General features: G+C 44.2%; 1 protein-coding gene and 1 long non-coding RNA gene across 7 annotated transcripts in view; one reads left to right on the forward strand and one right to left on the reverse strand.

The window, feature by feature from the left end:
* On the forward strand, nucleotides 1-9,804 carry LOC120373582. The gene is made up of 3 exons (XR_005585598.1): nucleotides 1-364; nucleotides 665-718; nucleotides 9,470-9,804. It is a non-coding gene; the product is annotated as an uncharacterized LOC120373582 (long non-coding RNA).
* LOC120373549 overlaps nucleotides 3,321-15,291 on the reverse strand; it is a 27,781-nt gene continuing 15,810 nt past the window's right edge. For 3 of the 6 annotated variants that reach the window (XM_039492144.1, XM_039492154.1, XM_039492171.1), the window contains 8 exons: nucleotides 13,821-13,925; nucleotides 12,060-12,164; nucleotides 11,526-11,588; nucleotides 10,178-10,261; nucleotides 8,719-8,914; nucleotides 6,810-6,920; nucleotides 5,656-5,745; nucleotides 3,321-4,588 (listed from right to left, as the gene is read on the reverse strand). In XM_039492144.1, coding sequence (XP_039348078.1) covers nucleotides 4,334-4,588; nucleotides 5,656-5,745; nucleotides 6,810-6,920; nucleotides 8,719-8,914; nucleotides 10,178-10,261; nucleotides 11,526-11,588; nucleotides 12,060-12,164; nucleotides 13,821-13,925 — 1,009 coding nt within the window. In that variant the 3' untranslated portion in view covers nucleotides 3,321-4,333. The other 3 variants (XM_039492164.1, XR_005585587.1, XM_039492180.1) reach the window with 3 other exon arrangements.

Below are 15,291 nucleotides of genomic sequence, written 5' to 3' on the forward strand. Positions count from 1 at the left end.
CAAGTCTCTATGAGAATGCACACTTCCATACAAGGCTTTCAAAATGGCGGCTGCAGCTGCCAAGTCCTAGAATAACCAAGTGCAGTTCGCAAAAACCAAGTCTTGTCTGATACAAGTGCCATATCTACACCACATGTCTCAGTCAGACATGTCCCCTGCCCATTTGTTCCTTTTGCTCAGGCCCAGCTATTTATCACCTTCTCACATTTCTTTCTAGTTAGTCTCACTTTCTGGCTGGCAAGTTCTAGCCCAGCATTTCCAGCATTGCAGGAGAAGGGTTAAAGTTAAAGAAGACATTTCGTCTTTGATATCTAACATAATGGAAACACATCTATTTGTTTCAGAGATTGGACTCTTCCAGTTGGTATGCATACTTCCATCTTTTCATGTTCTCTGTATGTATAAATATCTCCTGTCTGTGTGTTCCATTCTATGCATCCGAAGAAGTGAGCTGTAGCCCATGAAAGCTTATGCTGAAATAAATTTGTTAGTCTCTAAGGTGCCACAAGTACTCCTGTTCTTTTTACATCTATTTGTAATGCAGTTTAAAAGAAGTTTGAAGCAATGAGATTTGTCTGTCCTAAATTAACAGCCTGCATCTCTAACATTTAGTACAACTTCTCTGGTTTACAGCTTTGTTTGTTTCTTTTTCTTTTTCATAAAGGTGCAAAATGCTCTCTTTCTGCTTTTCTGCAAAGCACACTGAGTCACCACATAGGTAAGCACTGATTTAGTTTTAGTACCCTATGGAAAAGTCTGAAGGAATTTAATAAGGATGAAACCCATAAAGTTTCATAGAAAATTACTTTGAAAACCTAAAAATTGCAATAGAGAGTGAGATCTCTCCTATAAAAAATGTATAGGTAGAGTATCTTTAACTAGCAATTGAATAAGGTTTTTTCCATAAGCGAGATACATTTATACAAATCATCGTTTGCTGAAATGGCTTATGTTTGCATATTGTTCACTAGCTCCCCCAGGGGAAAATAAGCACATGAAAGAGGCATCCAAGCATTTAACCAGAACCCAGATGGTGATTTTGAAAGTGAAAATATTCTGGATGGAGATTAATGCTATGATCAAAGGACTACAAGAGAGACATGAGATGACAGAGATGTTGTTTCCTGGTCTGTCAAAGTATAAAACAGAATTCTCTGAAGGTGTGGCATCTGCTGAAAAGGTAATGAGTCCCGTGCACAGTAGCAAGGCACACTTGGGCTCTGATTCTGAGCTGCTATGTGGCTCCTTTACAGTGCTCCTGCAGAACAAAGAGGATGAAAACCAACCAGATCTTCCCACTGGGGAATCTGCTTCCACCAATCCAGTGTAAGAAGGGTTCACTAGTAACATAAGGCCTGCAGAATGGGCCTTTACTGCTTCCCATTTGCAGACCCATGTTTAGTATTGTGCCAGGGGGAGGGAAGAGGCATCCTTGCCAGAGGATGTTGTAAAGGCCAAGACTATAACAGGATTCAAAAAAGAACTAGATAAGTTCATGGAGGATAGGTCCATTAAAAGCTATTAGCCAGGATGGGCAGGGATGGTGTCCTTAGCCTCTGTTTGCCAGAATCTGGGAATGGGCAACAGGGGATGGATCCCTTAATGATTACCTGTTCTGTTCATTCCCTCTGGGGCACCTGACATTGGCCACTGTCAGAAGACAGGATACTGGGCTAGATGGACCTTTGGTCTGACCCAGTATGGCCACTCTTCTATTCTTATGTTATATTAATCTTCTGAATGGTTCCTTGGGGACAGCTGCTGCCAGGAAATAAGTTAGGGCAGCCTTTGAAGCTGCTCTAGCTTATTCTGGGGACTGAACTGGCTCCTGACAGCCCCAGTATCCACGGTGTGTAAAATGGCATTGTCACCTTTGTCCCCTACTCCATATTGTGGGCTATGCCAAGCTCACTATGGCTGCAGCCAGATATCTGAGCCAGTATCTCTGTTATGTCTGGTCATTAATATAGACATTTTTGCAAACCTGTACTAGGAATGATGTGGCGTTCCCATGGTGTTATCTGGGCTGATGATCTGCTAAGTCACTCCAATCCTTGTCTCTGGGAGCCAGCCTCACCTTGCTCTGCTGTGAGAACCCTCACTCCTGTGCTGTTCACGCGGAGGTGTGAACTGCCCCTCTGTTCCCGGAGAGTTTTGCCTGGGCTTGTTTTAAGCTATGAGGACACATTTTCAGCCTCATAACTATATACATGAAATTATGACCTATAACATCACTATAACAACAATCCTCTGTGCATCATGAGCCTTCTGAAGACACCCGACATGACAACGTTTGCATTGGATACCACACAATCATATTATAAGGATGAACATGGGGGTGCCGGGTGTTCCCCCAAGATACAGAGTGTCACAAATGGATGGACCAGTTCAGATATAATAGGAATCTACTTGGACCAAAACAAGAACCATCTGAGATTTAGAAAAGTTTGGTTGACTTATTCTTTTTCCACCTGGAACTTCCAGGCAGGACCAAAATGGAAAGCCCTCATATACCATGAGCAAAGATGTTCTTGCTGGTATTTCTCACCTCTCAGAAGCCAGAAGTACTGGAAGTCACATGAGAAAAATCAGTTCTCCTGAGTTTTCCAGCTCACTTTAGCAGAGGCAGAGGTTTGGAGTAGCATTTAAATGTCAATGTATTTATCTGGACCTCTTGTCTTTCTGAGGTATTGCCCATTTCACTTTCTGTTGGTCAGGGCTGTTGGCAGCTATGATCATGTTAGGTGCACCCTGCATTCTTTACACTGACTGGCTGCAAAGCAGGAGCTGGATTTTAATTTGGCCCAGATAGTTTTTTTTAAAGATTTTAGGTCAGTTCCCCAGCTGGTGTAAATCATTGTTGCTCCATTACATCAGTGGAGCTGCAACAATTGACAACAGCTGGGGATCTGGGTTCTTAGTGGTACAGAACCTGGCCAGATTCAAGATCTCAATCTGGAGCCTTTTTCTCTGGGATATATTTGTATTCCGAAGTCACCAGCTTTTCAGGGATCCCTCCACTACAGACCAGGTGGTGGGCATTTGGGTCCTCACTTGGGTGATCTTCTGGAAGTCACTCCTCCTTGAGATTTGTTTTAGCCCCTCCCTGACTCTTTTTAAATGACACTAAAATGTGTAGCACTTTGAGGGAGAGGTGCTTTATAAATACAAATAGTCACTGTGTTATTATTTTGACTGATCAAATAGAAATGAACAATGTGACTTGGATTAACCTTCAGCCTCTTTATTTTCTTTTTTTGTTTGTTTTATTAATCAAGGTATGTTACACCATATTAAATAGTACATTATGGTGGCTTGGTAATTGTACTCTTGTCCTGTTTTATAATTCTAAGCTGAGATGCTAGATAATTTGTTTGAAGATGGGTATCTTGGAGAGTCCAAAGTTAAATGCAGAAGTGAATAGGTCAGTTTGAGTGGATAATATTGTGTCCATGTCTGGCATTCCAGGAGTAGAAAGGTGTGACGGGGGGAACAGAAATCAGCAACCAAACCATAAGACATATACAAGAAAATGAATACATGCTTTCTAGAGACTCAACTTAACTTCACAAGCCAAACCCCTTTCGAAAGAAGTTTATTTTACCCAAAGCCTTTTCTGCAGTGTTTCAGCCAAGGTTGGCTGAGATCCTGTTTTCACAAATGTAAACTACTGTTCATTTACTTCCTAGGTTCAGGATAAAAGGGTGTCTTTTTGTCTTCTCCCTATATCTCCCAAAGTTCATTGTCTCTAGTCAGGGGCGGTATCACTCCCCCATCACTTGTTTTTTCCAGTGTGCTCTTCTCTATTGACTTCCCGGGGCTCTGGTGACTTCCTGTGTAGATGGGGATTCCATTTTGTTAGCCTATAATCTTAAGTTACATTTTGGCAGAGAGAGACACATATTATCTCCTTTCTCTTTGGTTGGTGACTCATACCTTGATACCGAATCTAAACATATTTCCAGTACAGGCATATAACCCCTCACATAATATCTATACATACATTTCACAACCCTATTAATGACCAGTGTGACCATGGTTTTGAGACCTCTCATGGCATTCTTTATGGATAACTACTATGAAAGCTGTGTGCAAGGTATAGTGAGCTTGTCAAGCCAGTTAGGATTTGCTGCTATAAAGCAGTGACCCCTTTGCCAGCAGGCACCAGTGGTCTCTATGTCACATCCCCTTCCAGGAGTATATGCTACACGAGCTAAAACCTGAGAATTTCCTGAATAAAAAAAGATACAAACTGCAAGGCTGCTCTTTCACTATTTTTTTTAAATTGTTTTATAACACAGAGGTATAATCAGATTCCAAACAGCCATTCCATTTAATCATAGATTACAGCTTTCTTAAATACTAGCCTCCCACATGCCAGCACGGGCCACAGAAAGTTTAATGGCATCCTATCCTCCACGTTTTTATTGTCCACATGCTGTATGCACGAGATTGGGATTTTTTCCTCTGTGGGCCACACAGCTTTAATGGGTGGGTTCTGAAGAAGCAACAAACAGTAAATTTTGTAGCACTCTGCTGTGAAATGTACAAATGGCTGAAACATCTGTAGATCAGGAGGAAGTGAAGGCTGAAAATAAAATGAGGACAGTGAGTATCATAGGGATTTTGTAATGTTATGTTAATTGTTAAGCAGATTCTACCACCACCCGTTGACTCAGTTTGCAGCTTATAAATATGGAGTAACTGACACCAGTAATGGAATGCATAAGCCAGAACTGATAGTGGTGAGGGAAATACAACCAGGGATCTTTTATTTAGTCTGATCTCCGCACCAGGAGAAGTTCTAGGTTATGGGACTCAGCGTGCCAGAGGCCTGACAAAATTCCTGGGCTGCCTTTTCTCCCACATATCCAAACAAAGCCTTTCAGGAGACCAGAGAAACCAGGGATTTTTGAAATGTCCAAACTGCAGGCTGACCACACAGGTCCATTGCAGCCCTGATGGACATTTACCACAAGAAACAGGACAGTCTGGTTTTATAGAACTGGAATATAGGTATTGAAATCAGGGTTCCACCCACTTACGGTTATCCCAGTTCCACATAGCACAATGTAATGTCCAGCTTTCATGGGCAAGCATAGAAGCCAGATGCACATTCTCTATCAGCCCCTTCTGGCAGATGGAAGGTGTGGCATTAACAGGGTGTGAAGGGAGGAGCACCTAGAGCTCTCAGCCAGAGGTGTTACCAGGATGTGCAGCTACGCTACAAACTTACATTGGCATTTTAACTACATCCCTGAGGGGGCGTGAAAAATCCACACCCCCAAGCAATGCAGTTATACCAACCTAGCCCTCCGGGTAGTCAGCACTAGGTGGACAGGAGCGCTTCTCCCATCAACATAGCTGCTGCCTCTCATAGAGGTGGATTTCTTCCCTCGGCGTAGTAGCATCTTCACTGAAGCACTACAGTTGCACCGCTGCAGTGTTTTACGTGTAGACCTGCCTTTTGAGGGGGCGGAAAGAGGAGTAAAAGGGAGGGGCTGGATAGGAAAATTCTTGGAGTTTGGTGAATCCCACCCCCATGGTAGACGTGGACGATACAGCACAGAACTCAGTGGTGTGTCTTTTAATACCTTGAGTTTCACAGACATGTTTGGAAATGGAACCCCCTTCCCAGGCTTGGTATTTACTCACCCTACTCTTGGCTTGGTAAAAGTCTTCTCCATAGTTAAAATAGAGATTTTTAAGGTGATTCTTTATCTCTCTTGCCAGCCCAGGGGGCAGCTACAAACCAAACAAAGAACAAAACAGCCTGACTTAGCCGATATGAAATGGGAATAATCCAATTCCTAGTTATTGGCCAAACAGTGATTTGTAAACTTCCATCTCTCAGGGTTTGGGCAAATGCCCAGACTGGGACATGGGGTTGGAAGGAGGTTTCTCTCTTGTAAGTGCATTCCAGACAGTCAATGACAGGATTAGTGTCTCTCAGTCATGTGACCTACCACACTACATATGACTCAGCCATTCTCCTGTCACACTAATTACAAAGATAAAGGAATCAAGGTTCTCCCCTCTACTCTGCCTGTCCTGCACAGCTCACAATTTAGCTCATGTTATTTCTATTGTAGCTGCCTGTCTATGTTAGGGCTTCCAGCCAGGGCTGGCTCTAGGCACCAGCAAACCAAACACGAGCTTGGGGTGGCACATTTTCAAGGGCGGCATTCTGGCCATCTTTTGTTGTTGTTGTTGCTTCCAGCGGCAAAAGCCTGGAGCCGGCCCTGGCAGCAGCAGCACAGCTGTGCGCTGGGGCCGCTGTGGTTCGTGTCGGGGAGCAGCGCCTGCACCTTGTGGCTGGGCCGGGCAGGCTCCGAATGGGGGACACTCGGGCTGGGGGCCGCCCGCGGGGTGCATGGAGCCGCCTGCAGGTGCTGGAGGGTGGCCGCCTCCCAGCGCCGCAGCCGGGGCTGGGCAAAGTGGCCCAAGCCGCCCAGGGACTGCGGCAGGGCAGCCAGAAGCAGCAGCGGGGTCATAGAGGGCAGGGCGCTGCCGTGAGGGGCCCGGGGTGGCAGGGGGTGCGAGTGGGGGAGGGCAATGGTGGCAGGGAGAGAGCCAGGGCCCGGGTGGGGGGCAGCCAACATTTTTTTTGCTTGGGGCGGCAAAAAGCCTAGAGCCGGGCCTGCTTCCAGCATCGCTCACACAGTTGGTGCAGAACCAGGTTTAGCAACTGTGGGACATTTGAGATATTTCCCTAGTGTGAATAAGGCTGTAGAGAGGTGGCAGATCTAAGAAGGTTACCCAGCTTCCTGCTGCTACCCAAGTCCTACTGAGCTATAATGTTAAATGACCTGTTGGCTGTCAAAGAGGCTTGTGGTTTTCTTTGAAACTGGAATCTCAAGGAGTTCAAAAATTTGCTTCAGTCTTTGTGACAGGTCTTCTTCACATATGGAAAACACAGCCTGCGGTGCAAAGATAACAACAGATCATTGTAAATATTGATGAGAATCAAGAGTCATGGTGCAGTACGTACAAGACTTAAATCTCATCTTCAGTAGAGAGGTCATTCCACTGTAACATCCCTCAATCAGTAGAAATGCACCTTGAATCCATGTGCAAAAAAGCTTCAGGTAGCTGTCAGGGATTGAAGTTATCTCAATAATAGCTAGAGGTTAATCAATTAAGGGAGTGCCAGTGTGGGTGCCTCCCACTGCACAATTGGTGCAGACATTTCTGACAGCAGTCACTCCATTTCTGTGCACCTGTGCTGTCCTCTTAATATACAGTGGTGATTTTTTTCCCCAATACACCCAGTCTTGAAGCAATAATTAGAAATCAAAACTAGATCTCCTATGTGGCACAGCACAAGGAATCAGAAGGAAACCAGACAAGATGATGCAACACTCTCAGCTGATGCCTAGTTGGAGTGAGAAATGGCAACAAGGAATTGAACCTGCTCTTCTGAATGCCAGGACTGTGCAGCACCATTAGGTTGGTCTTCATGGCATTCCATAGGCCCTGCTGGGCTGGAAAATAAGAGTTAACAACGTAGTAGCTGACCCTTTTGTGACACTTCCCAGGGTTACCCAGGATTGTGAGGCACCTTGCTACCACCTGCCCTTAGTGTGAGGAAGTCTTTTCTCTACCTGCTGTGTGCCAGCTCCCCGACTCCCCCAGACTCTGGCAACACAAGCCCTGCTTTCCAGGTCTCCGCAGGCCTCACTTCTCTGTACAGGTTAGCAAGAGGCACCCACCCCATACTGAGTCCTCCATGCATCCTCATGGAGCATCCAGCCTCTAATTCATTGAACACTCTTAGAACTCTTAGATTCTCTGCTCCCAGGACACACCAGCTTACTACAGTCAGCTCAGGATCACCACTCCGCTTAACACACAGCACTTAGATACATGGATAGTGAAACAAGAATAAGTTTTTTTTTTATCAAAATGCAGAGAGTCAAATGATAATAAGTAACAATGCTGGAAACAAATAGTTACATATAAACCATAACATGCTTGTTTCAGCTAAACTAAACTCACAAGGTATTCCCCTGTCTCTTCCAGGAGAGCTTACTCCCAGTCTTTTCCCCAGCATTTTCAACCAGGATGGCTGAGATCCCTCTTTCATAAGATCAATCCAGCTGGAAACTTGTCTTCACAACTGAAGGATGCCAGAGCATCTCTCTGCACCCCCCAGATATACCAGGCCAGAACTTTGATCTTCACCTGAAAACAGGGCACCCTCGGCTCTTTATCTCTTTCAGTTAATTTCCTTCTAAAGTTTCTGGAAACTCTTAATGAACATTTGACTCAGTATGGGAATAGAATTTTATTGTAAGGCACACAATGGCCCACCAGAGAGATACATATCTCTCTCTTCCTGTCTGGACAGTTTGTCTCATGGTGCACTACATTTCAGTGACCTGCCTTCAACCACCAGTCCTACAGAACCTAATTTTCAGCAGATACACTTAATTCCTCATGTATTTGCTATACATTCCTTTTACAATGATTATGATGTCATGTGTGACACAGGCTTTCATTAGAGAGCATACATGGCATTTTTTGATGAACCTAGGGGATCCCCATGCCCCTATGCCCTCTGTCAGTTGGCATCAAGAGGTGCTTAGGTCACATCTAGTTTCCTGCTTGATCATGCAAGTACTAAATGCCAGGTCATTAGACTGGCTCGTACAGTGCTATTATTTTTTCAAGACTTTATACATTTGAGTTCTAGGATGGATATGAATAGGAACAAACCTTAATTATGGTGCTACCTTTTTCATATGTCATTGGGAAGGCAGAGCCACTTGCAGCACATTTGGCTTTCTCCCATTCATGTGTCCTGAGCCCGTTGTACATTTCCAGCGCATCTGCTTCTTGACAAGGGTCATTCAGGTACTCAGAGAACTTATGGCTTCTCATTGCATTGGCCAAGACAGACTCCAATCCAGGGCTAAAAGAGGGGTTAAAAAGTTCATTTTAAAATGGAAGCACCAGATACAAATGAGAAACATCAAGAATAAAGGGATATTCATAAAGGATAACTAATAATAAATTGGAAATAGTTTATGAATTGCCATATAATTCACAAGACACAGCCTCCACTCTGTACTTCCCAACCCTAAACTGATATCCGCCTGACCCGGGAGCATTCGGGTGTGCCAGATTCTGTCTGGAAAAGTATCACCCTCACAGTGATATTCCACAAGTGGCAGCTAGCATGGTCTAAACAGCACTTGGGTTTTATGTTGAGAGCTTGCCTCTTTCATCTGCACTTGGGTAGTGGGACAGACACAGAACTGCCATAGTCCCCCATCTCACTGCAGCCAGTAGTACACATATCCCCTGGAGACTGAGAATCTGGGGAGGGGACACTTGGGCTGCCACAGTGGCATAGAGGGGTTACAGCATTGGGAGAAGGATCAGGCTCCTTGTAGAAAGATAAGCTCTGGAGGAAATATTTACAAATCCCCTATTTTTGCTCTAAGACTCTTTTTTCTTTCTTCAGCTTTTCACATTCTTCCTCCTTCTGATGAAACTTTTCTGCACTGATCATTCTGGAAAGCTCCATGAAACAGATTCATGGACAATATAAATATCACCAACCAGCCAATGATGCACAGGACACTCCCATTCCAGAAGTTATGAGACAGTCCCAGCTTCTCACCCATCTATTCTGCAAGCCCAGCTCACAGGACAGTTATTGTCCCAGATGGATTTATGGCCTTGCTATGTTGTGATGTTGCTGCCGCCAAATGCAATGTTATTACATTGTGGATTTCTTGTTTCACAGGTTGAATACACAAGGCACTTGATGGGATTCATTTAGATACTGAAGGGATTCGCTACCCTCAATATTTATACTTAGGAGGACGGTAATGTGTATTATAAACTATGGTCTGATCCAGCACCCACTGAAGTCAATATTAAAATTCCCATTGACTTTGATAAGAGCTGGTTCAGTCCAGTGTGTCAAAACCTTGGGTAATAAACATCTTTTGATGGACAAGCAACACTGCTTGTCCCTAACTCACAAAAATCTTTTCCCTGAGCACAGACATGTGTGCTACTGTCTTCATGCACCTTCATGAAGTTTGTTCACAAGGTTGTGTTTCTAGAGTCCCAACAAGTTCACAGGTGACAGATGAGAGCAGGGTGAGTGGTCCTAGATGATGAGGCAATTCACAGAATAGCAACAAAAATACACACTACTCACTTCTGAATTGCAAAGCACTGACTATTGTTGGAGGCTTCCTGCGATCTGGAGCCACAGCAATCAGTCTCACTTGCTGCTTCCTGACTAGAGATGGGAAAAACAACGTTGAATAAAAAATGCAGATGGGAATAAACCAAAACTCAGAAAACTGAACTTTGGAGAAGTTCATACCCAGATCCAGATCCAGTCTTTGCAGCTAGCCTACTGTACTTGGTTGAACAAAATCTCTGGATCCAACTTGGTCTGAATTTGGGGGGAAATTTGGATCTAGTTCCAACTTCTGTATCACGGATCACTTTCTGTTAACAACCAGAACTTTTGTCCTACATCAACCCAGACTTGAGTTGACAAAATTCTAAGAATAACCTTTCAGGTTTGAAAAAGATTGATTAGCTATTTCCCTTATCCTGGCTGCCTCTGTATTTCCTTTTTCTAGCTGAGATTGGAAGCTCCAAAATACCATGGAGATAGGCTGCTGTCATTGTAATGCCATCCTGACCAAGCACAGAAGTTGCAGGAAATCTCTCACTAAAGCCTGTTCTTATCCAATTTCTAGCCCAGTTATATGGGATTCAGATAAGGCTAAAGAAGACCCTTACTTTTGTGTGTTTATTGGAACCAACCTTTGCTGGATTTGCTCATCACTATTCTTGATCTTTTCGGAGGATTCATTTTGACATGTTATGCTTGTGTATTGCATCTCTAGGGTACTGCCTCTCTTCTCTCCCCCACAGTACACCCCTTTCCACTCTCACCAGAATCCCAGCTGCCACCCTTTCTTTAGGAGCTTGTCAATGCCACCCCTTAAATAGCTGTTAAGAGGTCACTGCTAAGTAATGCAAGACTCTCCCTTTTCTCTAGGATCAGAGTATACTGTCATGGCAGCTGCACTCACAGTCCTGCCAAGTATAAGCTTACCACCTGCTCTTTCTATATCAGGAAGGGTGGCTTTATCCTGTGTCCCGTTGATGCACAAAGGGGTATTACCTATTCAGAAAACTATTTGGGATGGAGCTAAAATTCATCATAGTGTTTCAAAACATGACATGATTTCAAGATGAAAATCACACAACATAATAAGGCTGTGGTGTTACATCACACTGTCAGATTTGCATTGCAAGACAAACTGAAGTTGATGGCAGCCTCAGAACCTGACCATGGAGAGCGATGCCAAGCCAGAGAAATGGAGCTAGTCCAATCACTAGGCATGTTGATATTTTAGTATCAATACCCACAAGCGAGAAGAAAGCCCACCTGGAAATGTACAAGACTTCTTTGATATGGTAGATATTTGAGAAAGAATCACAATATTTTTCACTGTCATCGAGGCCTGACCCTCCCCACTTACCTGAGCCGTTCTTGCAAAACCTCTAGTCGTTTCTCTGCGCCTTCAAATCGAGCATTCATTTCCCTTCCGTCAGGCAAAGAACAATGCAAAGGGATTAGAGTTAATAAAATATCCATAAAGTAATAACATCTGCAAAAGCTGAAGTCCCTCCCAAAATTTTTAGTCAGCCCTTCGGCAAAAAACCGAAACAGTCAAAACTTATATGGTTAAAAACATATCTGCTCAGCTGGGTGACCATGGCCCTGCTCTGCAATGTGGGAGACCTGTGATGATCTTAGCCACTCTCTCTTTGTCTCTTTCTCTAGGAGTCAGCACTAAGCAATGGTGCCAAGGCACAGCACTGAGCCTCTGGAGACAAGGAGGGCCACACATTGTCCCTCTAGCCAAAGAAGGGGCCAGCATCTCAATAAAGGACAAGGAGGGCAAATGACAAGAACGGTGTGAACCTCAGAGATCCATTAGGAACATAAACACTTGTTTGGCCCCAAGGGTAGGGGTCTAAAATGGAATACAATTTCAGATCACCAAACTTACCTGAGTTTGTCTTCCACATATTTCACCCGTTGTTCCACCTTGGTTCCACCCAAATTTGTGAGCTCATCCTGTGGAGCCTCACTTTCACCTCTGGACGGCACAGAGCTATTGAGGATGACTGATAACTCATTAGAAGTCTTTCCAGCATAAGAGTGACAACACTGACAACACCTTCTACCCAATACACCCCGTACCCTCACAGAAAAAAGAGGAAATTAATAAAATCTAAAAATATGAAAACAAAAAATCCTACCCCAAGCAGATGTTTTACCCAAAAATCGTGAAGTGCCAGTGTCTCCGTGAAATCCACTCAAGACTTCACTATTGCTACTGATTTTATGTGGAAGGGATGGGAGACAGTATAAAACCCTAAAATAGACAGATTAGCAATTATCACTAGGGCAAGATGAACTGGGCAAGATAAAATAAGAACTCACCACACAAACCTTAAACTGAATCTAAAAACATTTCAGAGGTTGGGGGGAAAAATCTGGCTTGCTATTTTGCTTAAACCAGTCTTCAATATTTTAAGATACTTTTATTTTAGAGAGTGTCAGAAAAAGAGAAAGACAGAAATAGGTTGTAGCATTCTAAAGATATTTTGCAGTTTCATGGATGCTTCTCTGTTTCTCAGTTCTTCCTAGGACCAGAAATTCCAAATATTGTTCTGGAGAGATTTCCAGCTCAGTTTTGCAGGTTCAAGATATTCCTGCAATTCAGTTAATGACTGAGTAAGGATCTGACCCCCTGCCACAGAACCCCAGTGTCAGATAAAGGATGAGGGAGCCTGGGCCATTGGTAACTGCAAGCATCGGCGCTGATTCCGTGGGTGCTCCGGGCCTGGAACACCCACTGTTAATCAAGCTCCCCTCCCTCCCTGAGCGCGCTGCGTCCCTGCTCCTCTGCCTATCTTCCAGTGTTTCCCGCCCAGCCACTGTTTGGCAGCGTTAGCACGCTCCGGGAGAGCACCCACGTGAAAGAGGGGAAGTCGGTGCCTCTGACTGCAAGTCTATAATTCCCTTCTAGGGCTGCCTCATGAACTGCTGTCTAATATTAATGGAAGGAGCAGTTCTCTGGTTCTTCACTGGGTGTCACTGCTGTTGAAAACCTCTCTTTTAAAACTGAAACAGGATCCAAACTGTGCAGCTCAAACTTGCTCCATCGGTACAACGATTGGACCCAAAACTCCAGATCCAAATACTTCCAAATTTTAGGGGAAGTCCAGCTTTGGAGTTGAACTGTGCAGCTCCACTCCAGATGTAGTTAAGACTTATTGCACAAACACATACTGGCCAAGCTTTTGCAGCTGAGCATGGGATGAGTCAGGATGCATGTGTGTGTGCCTGCGGGTGAACTCAAATGAGCAGAAAGGTCAAGTTCAGCAGTGGTCAGTGAAAAAGCAAACCCTGTTCTCCCCTCGCAGTATGTGCAGGAACAATCATTTTGCAGGGAAACCACTTTAAACAAAAATGGCAATTTTCTAACTGGTGCAAAATCAAAGCACTTTAAGATTTCATTCAGGGGGAGGGTAGGGGACATGCAGAATTTTGTCGTTTTTGATTTAAAATATCTGGTGGTCTTCATTCTGAATTGAAATTTGCAAATGCTAGGATTAAAAAAAAAATGATGCTGTCTCTGACTGCAAACACTGACAACAGGAAGAATGCTGCATGAGCGTTTCACAACCATTTTTAAACAGAAACTTATAGCTCCTATTAAACATGCTGTGATTACCCACTGAGTTCCAGTTGCCCAGCCTACCTGTTGGTCTCTTCTGAAGTCCCTGTTCTGTGATCCAAGTCCTTGCACTGTGAAACCTCTGGCTGAGCTGTGCCTGGGTTAGATACAGCGCTTTGCTCCATGCTTCTGATAAAATAGCAAATGTCTCTTCCAAACTTTCCACACTGAATGCGAAACTAAGTTATTAGACTATCATAAGAAAGCAAAGTCAATTTGTACAGTGTCCCACTTTGCACACTCACACTCCCCTGAGCTATAAGTAATTTAATGCAGCTCTCCTGCAGGCTAAAAAGAGACTATTGTTGCTATTTATAGTTTTAAATATGTGGGAGGTGTTTAAATGTGTTGATGGTATCCAGAGAAGTGGACAGACAATCTCTTTGCAGAACCAGAGTAGAAGGCCGAGATATTTGCTGCCTTGGTAGTGGGAGCTTGATTTTGGCCACAATTCAATTTCTATTGAAGTAAATGGGAGTCTTCACAGTAGAACTGGGTGAAAAATGGATTTTGTGGCTTGTGGTCCCAGTTCAAAATGAAAATGTAACATTCTTGAACATTTTCAGCAAATTGAAAATTCAAAAATAAATCAGCAAAAAGTAAGTCTTATTTTGGCTCGATTGAAATGTTTTATTTCCATAAAAAAGAAATGTTTTATTTTGATTTGAGCTGTTACATTTAAAAATAAAATTAAATGAAAATTTGAAACAAAGTTGTTTCCAACTAAACTATCAAAAATCTTTGGTCAGAAAAATATTGAAACAGTCCATTTGGCATTTTTCAGCTTGACTTAAAAAATTCAAAATGAAAAACGTGGCAAAATTGACATGCATTTGCAAATGTTTGGCTGTTGCCAATTTTTTTTGGTTTTCCCCCCAAAAAGTTGCCTGTGAAAATTTGCTCAGCTCTACATACAGCACCCCTCCTCAGTCTCACCCACCAACAGAAGCAAGCCAACAAACACAAAGCCTACAGCTTGATCGAGCTTTTTCTCCTACAGCCAGGAAAGGAAGAAAGAGTTTTTATTGCTATTTCTAGTTTAAAATACTCAGGAGACACACAGATACTATGGCGACAGGGCTAGATAAGTAGTGAACTAGACAGAATCTAGTTGTAGGGTGACCAGATGACAAACATGAAATATCGGGATGGGGGGAGGGGGAGGCGGAGCAAAAAAAAAAAAAAGCCAGAGCGCCCCCCGCCACCAGGTGGCAGTGGCACAGCCCCGTCTCCACCCAACTCTCAGCTCTGACCCCCAATACACTCCCAGCTCCCCCATCCCCTCGCTCCTGGGCCCCGAGCTGTGCAGCCGAGCCACGCTCCGGACCCCTCTTGCAGCTCCCGGCCCAGCCGCTCCCGGGCTTCATTGCACCAGCCCCACAGCAGAGGCTGCTCCACTCTGCCCCGCCTGGGACACTCGCCCCGGGCAGCTCCGCTCCAGCTGCAGGGAACTTGGGGACACCCCCCCCGGGCAGGGGGCGAACCAGGCAGCCGG

This window comes from Mauremys reevesii, linkage group 1 (assembly GCF_016161935.1).
Source record: "Mauremys reevesii isolate NIE-2019 linkage group 1, ASM1616193v1, whole genome shotgun sequence".
In the NCBI taxonomy this organism is placed as follows: domain Eukaryota; kingdom Metazoa; phylum Chordata; order Testudines; family Geoemydidae; genus Mauremys; species Mauremys reevesii.